Genomic DNA, 17085 nt, shown 5'->3' with positions numbered 1-17085 from the left:
CTCGGCCTGCCCCCGTTTCCCCGCGGTCGGGGCGAAAAGCCCGCCCACCCACCTTGCATTGTGCGCGGCGTGCTCCTCGTCGGAGCTGAGGTCCATTTCGAAGATCTCCTCACTGCCTGCAGTGGGGGTCTGCTCTTCCCTGCGGGGGTCCGCCTTGTGCTTCTTCCTCCTCCGCTTCTTCTTCTTCACCGACGCCGTGGCCGCGGGCGGGCCAGCCGGCTCCTCCGGGGCCTGGGCCTGCCCGTGCTCCGCCCCGGGGCCCGCATGCCGCGGGTCTCGGCTCCAGAACATCTGCTCCTCGGTGGGGATGGGCGAGGTGGCGAGGTGGGCTGGGACAATCTCCTGAGCAACCCGGGAAAACAAGGAGGCTTTGGTCACTCCCTGCACCTTCCATCCCCACGGCACAGTACTCGGACCTCGTTTTATTGCTTTAGACGCATTCATTTACACAAGAAACTAAACAAATCACTCTGTGATATGTAGGAAGGATATTAAATCAAGGTTATTGTGGGTTCATTTTAATTAGGAGGATGCCTAGCAGAAATAAGATGGGCAATTAAAAGAAAAAGCACTTATTAAGACCTGGATACTATAGAGATGTTGTACAGATGTCAGCCATCATTAAAATCTTTGTTAAGAAACATTAACACATAGTGTATTATATAAGGAGTGGGCTGCCTTCTGATTGCCTGTAGTTGTTTATGTAAATGTTGTGCACTACTGCACATAAAGCTCCTCTCAGCTATTTGAGAACAGGCAGAGCGCAGCAGAGGAACAGTCAGTGTGGGCCGGGAACGCAGACATTTTGCTTGACAACACACTGCATGCGCCAGGTTGACCAGTGTGTAGGCTGCTGCTGTAGCTATATCTGGAACGTTCTGGCACATAGCTTGGGCAGCTACTTGTTTTGGGCCGATTTATATTTAAAGTTCCTCTCCTGTAATTGTTTCTGAATGGATGAGCTCATGCCTGACCTCCAGAAGCTGACGATTCCTTGTTAATTCAAAGCCGTTTTCTATCGTGTTTTTATCAGCTTCTGTGCTTGTGAATTTACCATAGCGCTAATGTATTTGTTAGCACTAGTTATCGCAGCATAAGAGCATCCGAAAAGTGACGAAATGTAAATGTAATGTGTCATAGAACTCATAATGTGTCATAAGACTATCCCTCTCAGGTACTGCTGCCAGGCTTGGGTACTGTTGTTTTCTGGCTTCTTTGCTTATTGTGCTGCATAAACTAATATGAACAAATACAAAATGGGAACCATTTCTGAGCGCATCACAAAGCAATATGCACTGGCCTGTCATTTGCACGTTTGATGAACAGAAACAGCAGGTTTGGAAAGGCTGCACAGATACTCACATTTTGCTCCCCGGTTTCCTGGACGAAGAAGGCCTCTCCGTTGTCACCCAGCTTCATGTGCAGGTCCACTGGCTCTCCATTGATCTCGATGTCGATCTGTGGGGACGGCCAAGGGGACGGCACTGAGACAACGCACAGCAACCCACAGTCGTAACCACAAACACAAACACAAGTCAAAAACACAACACCGCAACCCACTGATTTCTGTCAATGTGCTTAATGACCTTATTCAAGTGTTTTCTCCAAGAACATTCTGCAAGCTGCGGTCTTACTTTCAATCCTCCTGCCAGCTAGCCCAATCAGTTAACATGATTCATGGCCTTCCCTACAGCTTGCCATTAGGTAATGCTTACATCTAGAAGACACGGAAAAACCGTGTGCCAATGTGAACACCGCAGATCATTGATGCGGCTGTAGTGCCAAGTCATGCATCATAACTGTGACCTGACCCAAGGCTTTCCTCTCAGTGCGTTTATGGGTGCGTCCCATACCGTCCAGGAAAAGTTAATACTGATGCATATTCCCCTTCTGATACCGGAGTGCATCACAAAGTTTGTTCCCTCACCCACAGTCTTCCAGAAGCATTGATGTTCGCACATCAGTTAACATAATCTTCCCTGATCTCAGTGCAGCTATTCCAGAAATGTTAAAGCGTCCAAATCCTCTCACTGTGGCACCTTACCTGCGCTGATCGCTTCATTCTCGCTGGCAAAATAGCTCCCACTTACGCGACACTTAAAACCAGGGAAGAATAAAAATTCTGGTCATGCCAGATCAGGAGAGCAAGGGGTGTAGGAGGAGTTTTTATACAGGTATTCCATCTCTGTTCCTTTATCATTTTCCTCCCACGTTTCACATTAGGCCTCTACTTTTTCATCACGTAAGCCACCATGACAGAACAATCTAGCTATCTGGCTAAGGCGGTGAACTTTTTGCTCCATCCTTATACATTTATACAGCTACAGCAAATAGCTACATCTAACAAATCTCAGAACCGAATGCTTCTCTTTACAATTTACAAGGCATGCCTTTCTTTTTTTCTTTTGTCTTGCAAGCTTTGCATCACTCAGATACTTTTATTTCCTTGCCACTGAGCCATTTATCATCACAAGAGCCGCATGGAAGTTAAATGACCCGCCACACATAGCTCACTCAGACGGCTCACCCCACAGACTTTTACTAATCAAATAAATCAGCACCAACGGACCAGCCTGCCCGTGCCAAAAGCAGTCCATACAAGGCATGGATGCTTCAGTTGCTGAAAACGGACCCTTTCCCCTTTTCAAAATGGGATGCTCCTGCCTACCTACTTACTGGCGCTACCGTTTTTATTTGAAAGGGGCCAATACGATTTCATTTTGAGACATTCTGCAATCACTTATCAGATGCATAATACCAAACTATCTGTTAGCCAAGGGCAGTTTCCAACACAAGCCCAAAGTTCATTTAATGTAAAGAATAAAAAATATCCCAAGTTGATCAATTATTCATATTATCATTCACACACAGGTGCAATTAAAGTTAAATTTCACACATCAGAAATCTGGTGTCATTTCAGCCAAAATTTAAACTTTCTTTTAAATTCTTCAAAATTGCATGACCATTTTATGTGACCATAAAACCAACAGCACCAGGAACAGATTTATAAAACAGATTCTTCACACTCTGAGAACTCTGACAGCTTATTGGTTGGTAACTGCCTGATATGTCCCCACCCGAAGTTGTCTACACAGGATGCACTTCAGATCTGAACAATCCAGGCCAACCAAGACCAAGATCTCCAGCCCGATAAGGAAATGTTCAGTCTTGCAAGTGTCCATTTCCCATCCCTGGCTTTTGAGTATCTCTATTAATAGCAGGGCAGGATGCTCTGACCGCTCAGGCAGCAGAGCGACAACGCCTCCCCAGTTTATTCACAAGAGAGACGAAACCGCCTGCTTTACAACTCAACGCAATCCTCTCTGGAGCATATGAAAAGCCGTTCTTGAGTAAAAATGGGCCTTCCTACGTCAATCCTCCCTTACCTAACCTTGTTGGGAGACAGCTTTTCTACCTTTTTTTATGTGAAGGCAAATGGAGCGATCCGTTGCCATGGAGACCCGCCGTTCTCGAGGATGACGAGATGCGCCCCCCCACCCCCGGCCCCCTCAGAGACCTTTATAAGGATGTGCAGCGATGGTGCTGACACTACAATGGCACAAATATAGTTTATGCTCATTTCCTAATAATTACTCTCATGCAGAGGTGATGGAGGCAAGACATGCAGCATCCTCAGAGTGCTAAATATAGAGAGGTCCTTGGCACCTGTGATTAAAAATCCTCAGAGGCTGTGCTCTGCGTACTGAAGCATCTGAACTGCCATCTATTTTTTCAATGGCATACTTTTTACCCTTTCCTCAAATTGTACAAGAGGTAAGTTCACAGGATGCATAGGAAAATGAATTTGCTAAATCCGGGATCAAATAATATGCAAACATGTGATGTAATACAGTGACACTCGCAAAATTGCACTCCGTATGATCTTGGTCTGTAACATTTTATTTCAGATAGCATGTGGAAATTTAAAAGAGCAATCAAAGTTAAAATGTGAAAATAGATTATAGGCTTTGTGCACTGTCACACTGCAATATCTTTTTAAACCTCATAAGCCTTATAAAAAAGGAAAAAGATGTCACTTCTGACTGGTGGTATTAGTGTCATCAGAAAAATGCCATACTGTACCCTATATAAAAAAAAATAAAGCATCGCACAATGGCAGGTCGAAGGGAGACTGAAAAGTGCGATAAAAACAGGAAATCTGAAATGGGACAAGCACACAGTGCTTCCTGTGGGTGCATGTAAAGTGCACTGTGTACTCCTACTAACCAAGCTGATTAAGCTATTAAGTTAGTCCTGGGCTTATTAACTGGTATGGAAAACATGTTTAGGGGTGGGGGGGCTGTTTACATTCCAGTTCAGTTCCTTGAATGGTCAGTTCCTACGCACTATACGGGAACTCCACATTGTCTATGTTTATGTCATCCTGAGGGGTCTCACAAGCCATTACTGCTGCACCCTCACACACTGGGAGGGCGCCATCTAATTGAACTCTTTGCGCAGACTAAGGGGATTCAGCTGAACCCAAATTGGCTCAAATTGGATCAGCCCCAGATTTCTAACAAATAGTGCAATATTCAATAAGCAAAAATATCGGTCCCCAGGATGTGGCAGCGGTGCTTAATGTGGGTCACGCTATCTTATTTAAGTGTACAGTACAGTGCAGAGGAAACTCTGGGCCCTGTGTGCCGAGTTCAGTTTTCCACAGACGTAATCTAGGTCACGTTCCTGGCTGGGAGATGCAGAGACACCGAGACAGAGAACCCGAAGCGGCCCTCCTCCTCCTCCTCCTCCTCTCCACCTACCACTTTCTCCTTGGAGCGCAGCACACCCAGCTTGCCGAAGCGCACGTGGAAGGGCGAGCACTGGTAGCTGCCGTCCTGCTGCCGCACCACCACCACGTCGATGCAGCCCGACAGCGTGGCCTGGTTGATGCCCTTGTAGAGCTCCTTCACCGTCACCAGCACCTGGCCCGCCAGCTGGCCCACGTAGTTCATGGTGTCCACCTGCGAACGGAAGAGGGACAGGCCGTCAGCAGTGACCGGGGCCGGGAGGGAACCTCCGCGGCGTCGAGGGCGACGGCCGGACCCGCGCGGAGGCGGACCGGAACGCGCTGAAACATTCGGAAACAGCTTTGCGTTTCATCAAGTCTCTCATCACCAACCTTTGCGAAACACTGAGGCCGATTGTTGTAAGCATTCTTTGGACCCTTGTGTTCAATTTGGCTGCAGCAGAACCGCTGACTAACTTTTCGTTGTGCGACAGAGATTCTGCATTTTTAAAATTATCTTCTCCCTCAACACCACAGGCTTGTCCTATTTTCTCGCCACCGTTCCTCCCAACGTAATTACAACACCCTTTGCAGGACGCACCGGGCTGCACTGCCAGGCCCCGTGGACATCGGTCGCACTCGCATTAGTCACTGTCATTACAGCCAGGCCACTGCCTCTCGCAGGGTTTGGCACTGCGGTCCACGGTGACAATCTCATTTTTAATTCAGGCACGACGCTGCTGTGTCAGTCACACTCCTGCTTGTGCTGCTGGGGGTGGGGTGGGCTGGGGGGGAAGTGGTTGTGACTGAAAGAGGACACTGCAGGTGCGTGCAACGCTGCACTCCGCTTCCAGTGACATCACACCCCGCCCTACTTTAGCTGGACTGAACAAGCTCACCATAATCTACCAAAGCCTGCTCTCTAGAAACCAATCCTTTACAATCAGCCTACTTAACATACAGGTCCATGTATATTTTCGTATATTACACTGGTTGGTGAAAACAACCCCAGGCACCTTTCATAATGTTTGCTGTTTTAAAACACTTTGGGCCTGTTGGCAGGGCTCGGACGAACGCCCACAGGTCTGCAGAAAGTGCTGAGCAAATATGCTCAGGACCTCAGTCGCCTGTGCTCATCCAGTACTCCGGCCGAGGAACCGAGAGCTTTCGGTTCAAAATGCCCTACAAGGAGAAAAGCCATTAATGTCACCGCTCGACATTTCAAAGGAGAACAGAACAAGCCTGTCAAAGTTAATGTCTCCACTGATCTTTTTCCAGCGAATTAAAATCAACAGGCGTGCAAAAGCTGGCTAACCACCAAACAGAAAGGGCTCTCTGGCCACGCCAGGAATGGGGGACCGGGGGGGGGGGGGCTGAAGGGGGGACCTCAGAGTCACATGATGTTTTCCCACTGGTCTCTGGCAGCGCGCCCCGGCGCTTATCTCCCCGCCCACAGACGTGTCGCACGGTTGTCACTGGGGGCCGAGGTGGGGGCTCCCGATCCGCTGTCTGTTCCGTGTCGTGAGAGCCCGGTGTTTACAGAACCGGCTCGAGACGTTCAGGTGACCTTCTAGGCATGTCACAGGCTGGTGACAGCCAACATCCTCGCGTGCCCTCCACATCCCCGCCTTGAGAGAAGACGACCTGCTTGTGTACAATTTAGTTTCCCCTCAAAAGACTTTTTCCCCCCGCTCTCTCTGACAAAATTTCAGTAAAAAAGGAATGCTAGTGCTGACTGTCCTACCTGTCCTAGAGCAGAGATGCAAGGAAAAAAATCTACAAGGACTTTTATGTTAAAGACCTACAAAGGGCTGGAAGCTTGACTTTGCTTAAGTGAATATTTTTGTACTTTTTGATGAGACAAGCAGCAGACTGTTACCTCTTTTGGTCTCAAACTATGAGGAGCCATATTCTGGTGAAATTTGTGAGGAAATTCTAATGTACGGTGTTTCTCTGACAGAGAAACCTTGCCATTAGGAAAAACTTTAGCAAAACCATTAGTTAAACATCAGCTAACTTTCCATTTCAAACTGTCACTGGAGCCCAAAGAACTGTGGTGTGAGATGCCAATGAGAATGGAAGTAGACCATCCATCTGAAACAGGACACCTCTCCCTAGACATTACATTACATTACGTTTGCATAGCAGACACCCTTCTCCAGAAAGACTTGCATAGCGTACATTTTTACACGTTATATATTTATACAGTGGAATATTTATTGAGGCAATTCGGGTCAAGCACCTTGCCCAAGGGTACAACAGCAGTATCCCAGTTGGAAATTGCATTATGAGGCCTGATCTCACCACCGAGCCACAGTGCCACCCACCTCCTGCACTGTGACCTCACTCCTGGCTGCAGAGTGCAGTCCAAAGACCCCTCAGCAAGGGATGCACACTTTCATTTCTCTGGCCAATCATAACAGTAGAACGTGAAAAAAAAAAAAACTAAATGCGCCTACAAATACAGGCATAAGATGGCACAGAAACTGTTGCTTCATCTAAGTGGTAGTCTAATGCATGTAAAAATATCCATGTGATTTGCTTTCTGTGTTGCCACTGTTAACATCTGAGGAAAACGACTCTGCGCCATGTTCCTGGAAAGCCGCTGTTTATGGTGCAAAGCTGTGGACAAATGAAACAGCGCCTGGGATTCTGGGATACTTCAGCCCAGCACTGTGACTTTTCCACTGTAACTGGGAGACTGGTAGGCTAAAACCACACAGCTGATGTCCTCATGAACAAACAGCTGACTACAGATTATAACAGTATTTAGTTAGCTCATTTCAAATAGTAAGATTATCCACAGAATTTTTAAGTAAAACTTAAATGCTGAGTTCAATACCTCAAGCATAATTTGACCCATCCTGTCCTTGCAAATATATCAACAGTTTATTTTATCAACAGCATGACAACTGAAAATACTGCAGTGCTGGAAATAAGCATGCCAACAGAAGAGGACCTTTATATGACCCAGACTGTGCCACGACCTGTTTCAAAAATGACGAAGGACGAGCACCATTAGTTTCAACATCACTTACACTTTCTTTGACGATGTCTCAACTCTGTGGCTCCCTCACATAATGTATACCAAATACATGCTCCAAAATAAAGCAACACAGCCCTCACCCTACCAGTTCCTCTAACCAGAGGCCTGAACTGTCTCACGGATCACATCACAAAAGCAAATCTGATGCAAATGAGCTAAATACAGACTCTCCGGAGAGAGGGAGGGAGAGACTCACTGACTCGCACCAGTGCGTGACTCTAGAAAAGCTGCGCTAAGAACACTGCATGCTAACTAGCAGCAATCATGCTCCGTCTGTGGTAAGAAAAGTTTCTGCTACACTGTTGACCTGCTACCTTGCTTCCATTGTCCATTGTGTGTCTGTAAAAAAAAAAAAAAAGTACTGACCCCATGGCAACCAAAACTGGTAACCAAAACCCTGCAATGTGCAAGAGTGGGCTGTTTTACTTGTTTCACAGGAGACAAGTGATCATTGCATCTTCCTTCCTCTTCATTTTTGCAGGAATACCATGCATAAAAATGCATTACATTACATTACATACAGTACTACCATTTAGCAGAGGCAACTTACATATGTTACAATTTTATCCATTTATACAACTGGATATATACAAAAGATATTCTGGGTTAAGTACCTTGCCCGAGGGTAGAGCAGCAGTGCCCCAGCAGGGAATCACACCAGCAAGCTTTTGGTTACGAGCTCTGCTCCTTACCAGTATGTTACACTGCCCCGCCCTGCTACATGGCAGGACTGTGATCCCTACATAGTGGGTGTACATTCTTAGTTGAAGCAAAAGTAGCTGGAATACTACAAACCCAGTATGAAGATGATGGATGCCAAATCCACTAGTTGCTAGTTGCTACAGCATACTCACTGTCTTCACTTTAGCAAAATGTTCTGCTTTCATGAATGGAAAGCTTACACCTCTGTTGTAGAGCTTGCAGGTGGTAATTTAGCTAGTGAAACCTGGAATGAAAACTTTAAAATCTAGACATTTGATATTAAATATCTACATATCTTTCCTAAATATCTTTTCAGAATGTGCTTTATTTTCTAGGCAAGGACATTACTGGTTAAATATCTGACAGTTAAATAAATAATGGCTGAAGAAATACCAAGATATTGGTCAATATCTCTAGGTACCACGTTATTGATTTGCCTTTAAATGGTGAAAACTCTGAAGCTTCATTTCCCGATTCAGATGAACTTGGCATTCAGATGCACAGCCAGCACAGTCCCCCACTGGAATGTGTCACTGGCAATGCTTTGACAGCTGAGAAGAGACCAAGCCAACGCACTGCTTAATGGCTTGGAAAACAGAGAAATATCCACTGTGGTGCATTGAATACCATTGCACACTGAAGCTGACATGCAATGGTGAAAATACACTTTTACACTGCAAATGAGCACTTGTTATTTTGCAATGCCGCTAGACAGGCAAGTAAACTGAATAAAATCGTGAGAGATGAAAGGGGTCTAAGATTCAGACCACACTATAACAAAGTGAAACTGATTTCTGCTATACTTTCGTTTCACCTTAGGACGGAGTTCTCGCAGATGAATGTGTGAATGCACAGTCAATCGACTACAGTGATCACTACACAGCGGGGGGGGGGGGGGGGGGGGGGGCTCTGATGCCTAGGATCTTTTGATCATGAGACCAAATAAAATTCTACATGAAATGCACTTCATTTGTCATTTCGTGTGCCATTTTGATCCATGGTATTATAGGCTACGTGGATGAGCTGGCTGCAACCCATGTTTTGCCTGGATTAGTGCTTTGATTTGATTAGTCTGTCAACAACAGAGGTTGAGAAGGCTAAACAAAGAACTTCACAGAGGGATTGTATTGTTTCGGAGTCAGGCAAACTTAAGATCTAAACAATCTGAGCAGTGCCAAGTTATCTGCCTACCACATAACCATAAAGTCATTCTGCAAAAACGATATAAAAATCAGCATGTGACATTTTGACAACCTGAAAACTGCAACAGTTGAAAGCTCCATTTCAGTCAATCTCGACATGGCTCTATTTCAGTGACCCCTTCCAGAAAAGGCAAAAGACCTTAAGATCATTGTTTATTAAAGGTACCCTTGATAATGCAATATCTGGTTTCTTGCTTCACTAACTGTACATTTGTTCTGAAAGGAATACTCTACAAGTTTTGTCAGTCTCTAGTTTCACCTAATACAAACTAGTGTGCATCAGTATTCGTAACATAACCCTTGTCATTCTCCTTAGCGTTGTCACTCCTGTTAGCGTTTTCGTTTCTAATCTATCAGAAAGCAAAAGCAAAAGAGACAGAAAGCCACACTACCCACCTCTCAGGACAGAGCCGTGCCGAAGCCACCTACACAGCACAACGCCCGGGCTGCTCACAGGTTTCCACGCTACGCGGCCGCTGTTTACTAAGCACCGAGTCACACGCAAGGGCTTAAGAGCCAAGACACGAGCCAGGCGACGGCCGCCGGGCCTTCCTGGAAGGCTGAGAGGAAACCAGAAAACACTCAAGGTGCTCTGTGAGCCGAGACCGGCTGGGGAGAGAGGTGTGGTCTGTCAGCCTCCTGCACTGCGCCGCCATCACACCACACATCTCAGTCAAGGAACCGCAACGAGAGGGAGAGACAGAGACAGAGAAAGAGAAAGAGAGACAAACTGAGAGAGAAGAAACGGGGTCACATAACTCTGAGTTATCGAGCAGATGACCGCTGACTGCCACCAATACGAGCGCAAACGCTGACAAATTGGACACCAGTGACAAAACTTGCCTTATCTTGGAAAGCAAGCAGGCTACTGCCTGAGCACAGACAATTTCACCTCTGTTACAGACCGATGACACAGATATGGTTACTCAGTGTCATGCATGGCCGGAACTCTACTACATATCTAAAGTAAACAGGTTCATTTTGGCACTCACTCACCTGAAACCACGTGAGCCGGTTTAAAGTGGGGTCAAAGTGCTGCCGATGTCAGTAACTGCCCAAATGCGGGCAGAACCGCTTTCCCCCCATTGCTGATCTGTCCATTTCAAATGAATTCAAGGTTAATGATCACATACAAAGACAGCTTGTGCACACACAGTGCTGTGTTACTAAGGTGAGAGGTCCCTCCCCACACATCAGCAGACCACCCAACAATAGGTAAGCCATTTTTTCTCTCATGTTATCAGTGCTGCCGGTTTATAAAATTATGCATTAACGCAGGGATTATTGCCCTCTCATGCTTAGTAGTGACTACTTATGCGATTTACTTGTTCATATGAGGGTCTGAAAGATTCGTAATAATTAGCTAGAGGCAGCAGCCAGATGGGAGCTGCATTTCCTTACACGCCTCCTTTATGAATGACTGAGCTCAGAGCCTCAATACTGCTGTGTAAGGGAAGGTGTAATTAGGTGGCTTGGTCAACACAGGTGACAGGTGGCCACCTTTCTGGGATGTGAATGGGTGGATTATTGACCACTGATGTGGCTGGCTCACTACGAAGCAGTACACAGTGCAGACAGTCTGTCTGATCTGTTCGATAAAAGGCATTAGATTTACTCAAAGTATCTTCTAGAAGATATAAGGCCTTGCATCTTAATTTGAATGAAAATCCTCATTTGATCATTTCTAAAACAGCCACCCAGCTCCAATTACAGCTTTTAACAAATGGGCCCATTCCAGTGATCCTGTTTCTATGGTTTCTAATTTCCCTGAGTTTTTTCTTCTGTCTGAGTTTTTCCCTCAGTCACACTTCTGAACCCTGCTGCAGGTCATGCTCCATATCACCTTGCTTTCTTCCTGTTTTGCTAAAAGATAAAGGTCAACCCTTTTCTCATGAATTGTCCCAACGTAAAAAATAAGTAAATAAATAAAAGACCCTCTGCGAAACAGTTCTACCAGACTGTTGTCAGATGGAGAGGAAATGTGTCAGTGGAGGTCAGAGGCCAAGGTTGGCGTGGCCTCAGAGCTCAGAGCACTCCCTCCGGTAACAGGAGATGACTCCAGATTCCAGCAGTAAGCCATGACGTTGAAAACAACAAGTGAGGAAGTGGAGAGAGAGATGGCCCCCTGGCCTGACACTGGGGTTGAGGCTGTGCACGCTGGGCCTCAGCCGTAAGGGTAAGGCAACAATGGGGATGACGAGACAGCAGGCTCCATTCTGCCACTTACAGCGGAGAGAGAAAACAACGTAAGCCTATACCACGCTATTTTAAGCAGGACCCTTTGTGACGAGCAGGCTGAGGTAAATGAATGGGGCCCAGGCTTAGTTCTGCCCACTCCTCCTACTTCCATCTAAAATAACGAGCGGTGCCGCCGCCCTGACAGCTGCGTTATAGGGGGGGTAAACCCTCCAGACATTTTCCACAACCGAATTAGCCTTTCATTTCATCATTTCATCACCGAAACGCAATCAAGAAGCCCCTTCAGCGGGCCCCATAACAGAGGGCTCGCTGCTCCGTGCCGCGGCCCCAGTGTTCGAAAACACGCGTTTCCTGTTTGTATAATAATCAACGTGGTTTATGCGCCATCAACATATGACTGCCAGTAACACAGACCCCACGCAGGTCTGACAAAAAAAGACAAGGATTTATACCGATTCAACATGTGACCGGGCTCTCATCGGCCCAGTTGCCACTCACGGCATAAAAGAGCACAATCAACAGAATAGCTGCACAGATCAAAGGACAAGTATTGTGACTAGATTAAGAGAGATATGACACAGGATTAACAAATAATTCTACTGCGGTTTGCAGGGAAAACATCTGAAAACGATGCAGCACAAACTGTGAATAACGAGATGCATGTTGCTCATCTCCCTCTCAGCTTCACCTGATCACAAACCTAAATGTATCTCGTGGTGTTGCAAGATGGCACAGTGTAATCTCGGTACAGATGTGGCTACAACTCGCTGCAGCGCAATGGCACCTTACACCTCATGTTCCAATCAGATAGCTCAGATAACACTCAAGTACTGCTCTGGCCCTGTGCTCCATCAGATAGTACTGCATACTGCATGAGATGTAGGGCTGTTTTCTTGCCACAATCGCACCTGAAAACGAGACCGAGTGTTGACCTCCCTTCAGGACACACTGTGCATCTACTACTACTACAAACAGCTTTATCAGTTCCCAGAGGCTCCCGGTGTCAAGGGACATGGAATTTCTGATTAGCGTGTTTGTCTTAAAGGGCAACTACGGTTGTTCTCTGAGAATTCATCAGTAGTTCATTCAATAAATATTGTCTAACAGGACCATCCAGGAATATCCAATCGGTTCTTGAAATTAGTGCAAAACTTTCTACAAAAAGTCAATGTGGTATTAGTCTTTAGTAAAATGAAAGTAAACATGAAAGTCTGAACCACACACCAACTAAACTAACTTTTTCTCAGGATCAAAGTAATAGAGGCTACAGAAAGGCACTGAAACATTTATTTTTCTTCAGCTATCAAACTCCACCAGCATGGCCTCAGTCCCTGAGCTGTTGGCCATCTGCAACTTCAACAACCTGAGTACACTCCTGTCATGACAACAAAGCTGGGCATATATTTAGATTTATCTGCTGTGCTGTGCAATTTAGCAAACAAAAGATTAGCAGTGCAGCGTTACAGCTGTACTGTACAGCCGAGCATGAAGCACCCTCATAAATAGGCCTTCCACTTAAAGGTCTTTGTTCAGACATTCTGCTGACCTTCGGGCTTTGGGCTGCTACCATGTTCACTACAGTAACATAATTGCTGCTGCCTTCCAAACAAAGGAATCCAATATACAGTACCAAAATACAGTATTTCGCAATTCCAGTTCATGTTTATGTTAAACCATCCACAATTAATTAGTTTATTGTTCTTAAGAAATAAAGCAGAGATGAGCAAGCTTCAGTTCCCAAGCAAGCATTTTGACACCACAAACTTATGAAACTGAAAAATGTCTATGCGGGAGAGAAATAATTTGCGCTATGAGTGCAGTTTTGTTTTCCTTCCTTGGAAATAAAAAAGCCTCCTTTATTAGGAGGGGAGAGGAGCATTTAAACAGAGTTTAAGTGTCAATGTACAAAAATTTAAAGGCCTTCTCAGCATCCTATGAATGCAGTGGAACTTCATTTCCAAGTAAACATTATTCCCAACAGCATTCAAAATGCAGATAGTCAAAGAGCTGTGGGAAAGTCTTCATGAAAAAATGCACAGGAAAAACTAATTATCTGGTAATACTGTCATTTGAATCAGTTACACTAAGCCTGGTGACACAGAAAGAGGGTAAAATCAGGTAAATCGGAAGCTTTTGATGAACGATCCAACATTGCGTAAGAGAACCTATACAATCACGAGGCACGGCTTCAAAGCAGAGCACTGAGGACCTAGACTGGATCGCGCGCTCAAAGCTGGTCCCTCGCTAATGAGCGCTACACGCTCCACAACTCCAAGGATCCCACCATAACGCAGCGGTGCAGGCTGGGACAACACGACGCCTGCTCCCGACTCACCAGCGTCCAGGAGGACTTCAGGGACGAGGCGTCGTCCTGCTCGCTGGCCTCCTCCTCGGCGTTGCTCCCCGGGGGGTCCGCGTCCCCCCAGGGCCGCAGTCTCTTCATCTCAGCAGACCGGGGAGCCCGCCTGGCGCCCAGTCAAAGTCCCTCCGCGTTCGGAGAGACTCACCCTCTGCCATTCCCAGCACGGACTGCGCCACAGTCCAGCACTCCTCTGGCCTTTGCCTCCCTGGCAGTCCAAACAAAACCCCGCTGCGTGGAGCTACCCGCGCTGCTGACGCCCGAGTCGGTTATGTAATGGCAACTCGTTCCCTTCCACCTCTCCTCTTCACTTTCATTTGCTGAGAAAACATATCTCGGGCCAGCCAATGGGACGGGCCCTAAGACGACAGTACCGAGGCTGATAAGGGGCTCCTGAGAAGGGCCTTTACACGCTTCTCTGATAAGGTCCGGGACGCATCAGGCAGGGCGCTGGGGCCATCTGCAGCCACCAAAGCAACGCCTCCACTGGCTACGCTGCCTAGGAACCAACTTTCTTGGGTGTGCCAGCGTGTGGTCATGAGTTAAGATCATATGGATAAAAGGAGCAAACGTGTGAAATCAGTTTGGTGCAAATAAATACAAAAATGACTGGTCCTACCATTCTTTTTTAGTACCATCTACACCCCCATTAACTTTTACAATGTTGACTGAGTAAGCACATGAATTTGCTGGTGGGATCTATCCATTAATAAAAACACATATCAGGATATTTTAGATCAACTCAATAGTCATTCCGGAATTCTCAAGCAGATACAGTGAGCTGTTGAAAAGGCACAAACTTCACAGAAAAAGTGGTAGCCAACAACGGCTGCCATATCACTCTGTAAGGGGAGATGCAGGGTCTGGCTGTCCAGACTTGGTTAGCATGGGCCCGCACACAGTCTTTCAGCTCCTTGCTCTAAATCATATCCAGAAGGTTCTCTCTGATAAAGGCAACACTCACCTGTAGCACTAATCACCACCATCCGTCTATCACATGCCATTAAATACTATCATGTGCATGGTTGATTGCAGTCAAACAGCAATGTCCTCAGCTGACCGGCATTGCGGAACACTTCGTTTCAAACTCTCCAATCTGACAAAGGGGACAGTTTACAGACCTGAACAAGCTGTTTTGTCTTTGTGACATTTAGTGAAGGGTGACTGAAAATTAGTGTGTCCTTAAGTTACCTTTATTTAAATCGCTTACAGCTTGCAATGAACTCATCACTATGATTTTCTCAATCTGCACCATCATTTGCATATCCCAGTGTCTGCTTGAGAAAGAGGACTTGTGACTGATGAGTCATTTCACACAGTTTGCACAAAGAAAGAAACTGTTTTTAACTATATATATGGCCTTCACTCTTTTCATCGCAAATGGTCCACACTGCCTGAACTGACGCCATGATCTGACAGGGAATTATACTTTGAAAATTCATTTTAAAAGCTTGTTTCAATGGAATGACTGTTAACGAAACATACGTAACAAACATTTAATAACCATTAAACCTCAGTAACCCCGCCGCACAGCTTGCAACAACAACAAGAAGTTGCAGACCACCATTGACCTGCAAAACTTCCTTTTGCATAATTTAGCGATGGGATTACTTCTTCAAAGAGTCTCTCAATGCTATCCTTTTTCCTTTGTCAAGTAATCAGCAATATGCACCTCTAGCCTTGCTAACGTCTTTTCTGACTAGACTTCGCTTGGCTCAAATTACACACCAACCCAACCCGGCAGCCCGCGCACACACACAGACACACAATCCTGTCTCTATCGCAGCCGAAAATCTCAGTAAGCCTTTTCATTGAAACAGCAGCGGTTTCTGAAATCCAGCCACACAACTAATACGGAAAATGAGAGGCACTGCAGTGAACGGCCAGGAGTGGAGGGATTCAGATCACTTCAGCCATGTGTTGTCTGGTTCAAAGATCCAGCTCAGCCTTCTTCTGCATTTGCAGTTCCTAATTTAGTAACGAAAAAAAACCCTCTGTGTGAAACACTGGCCTGGCTGCAGCAGACATTTGCAGTAACTTAAACTTGAAGACGTACAGTGCAGTATCCCTGAATCTCTTTCTTTCACACAACATTTATTTGTGCCATCGACAGATCCATTAAACCAGAATATTACCTTTTAATAGCTGTAAGAAGCGTACAAACGCCCTGTAAACACAAATGTAAACCACAATGCCTTTTAAACTGAAAAAGCCCTGGGTCGCTATAGCTAATTATGTTTTCTGCTAGCGTTAGGTCATTTTTGTTTTCTTCTTTCTTTTTCTCTTCTTCTAAGAATGATAGGGACTCATTTTTCTCAGGCAATAAAAGGTTGTCATTTTTTAAATGCTGCAGACAGTCCTATCAGTGACTGTGGTGATAGGGCAGGTATTCATGAACTGTAACGCCATGTGCTCCATAAACCACGATTCGACATTAGCGTCTTATCAGAAGCTTTTACCCCCCCGTACACTTCTAGTTCATTCTGTCCGTGATGGTCCTCTCACAGCACAGAACAGCCCGGGCCAAAGGACTGCGCACACAACAGAATTTGCATCAAAGAGGAAGAGATGGAACTGAAATCTGCTTTCACTTCATTTTGACCACACACCACCCTGCTGATTCAACAGTTGATCTCTAACCCAAGCGGCTGTTCACCAGCTACCACTGTAGACGACCTTCAGCAAAACAAAATAAATCAGGGAAGCATCCAGGGAGGAAAATTTAAAACTTCTACAAGATACTGAACAAAGTGTAAAAAAAAAAGTGTTTCGGTCTATTACCAACCAGAAATATGCAGATTATCAGATGCAGCCCATGAAGTAAGCGGCCTACTGACCACTAGCTGTG

The 17085-nt window shown here is 45.8% G+C and overlaps 1 protein-coding gene across 3 annotated transcripts in view; it reads right to left on the bottom strand.

Moving 5' to 3' along the window:
• lpin2 (lipin 2) overlaps nucleotides 1-17085 on the bottom strand; it is a 32349-nt gene that overhangs the window by 11404 nt on the left and 3860 nt on the right. The window contains exons 1-4 of one of the 3 annotated variants that reach the window (XM_036520658.1): nucleotides 14214-14453; nucleotides 4764-4964; nucleotides 1363-1458; nucleotides 53-342 (exon numbers count right to left, since the gene is read on the bottom strand). In XM_036520658.1, coding sequence (XP_036376551.1) covers nucleotides 53-342; nucleotides 1363-1458; nucleotides 4764-4964; nucleotides 14214-14321 — 695 coding nt within the window. In that variant the 5' untranslated portion in view covers nucleotides 14322-14453. Of the gene's footprint in view, nucleotides 1-52; nucleotides 343-1362; nucleotides 1459-4763; nucleotides 4965-10075; nucleotides 10144-14213; nucleotides 14454-17085 lie in introns of those variants that run through there. The other 2 variants (XM_036520660.1, XM_036520659.1) reach the window with 2 other exon arrangements.

Source organism: Megalops cyprinoides, chromosome 2, assembly GCF_013368585.1.
Source record: "Megalops cyprinoides isolate fMegCyp1 chromosome 2, fMegCyp1.pri, whole genome shotgun sequence".
NCBI classification, from domain to species: Eukaryota; Metazoa; Chordata; class Actinopteri; order Elopiformes; family Megalopidae; genus Megalops; species Megalops cyprinoides.
The sequence above is the reverse complement of the archived record's forward strand: the minus strand, read 5'-3'. Positions and strand labels throughout refer to the sequence as shown.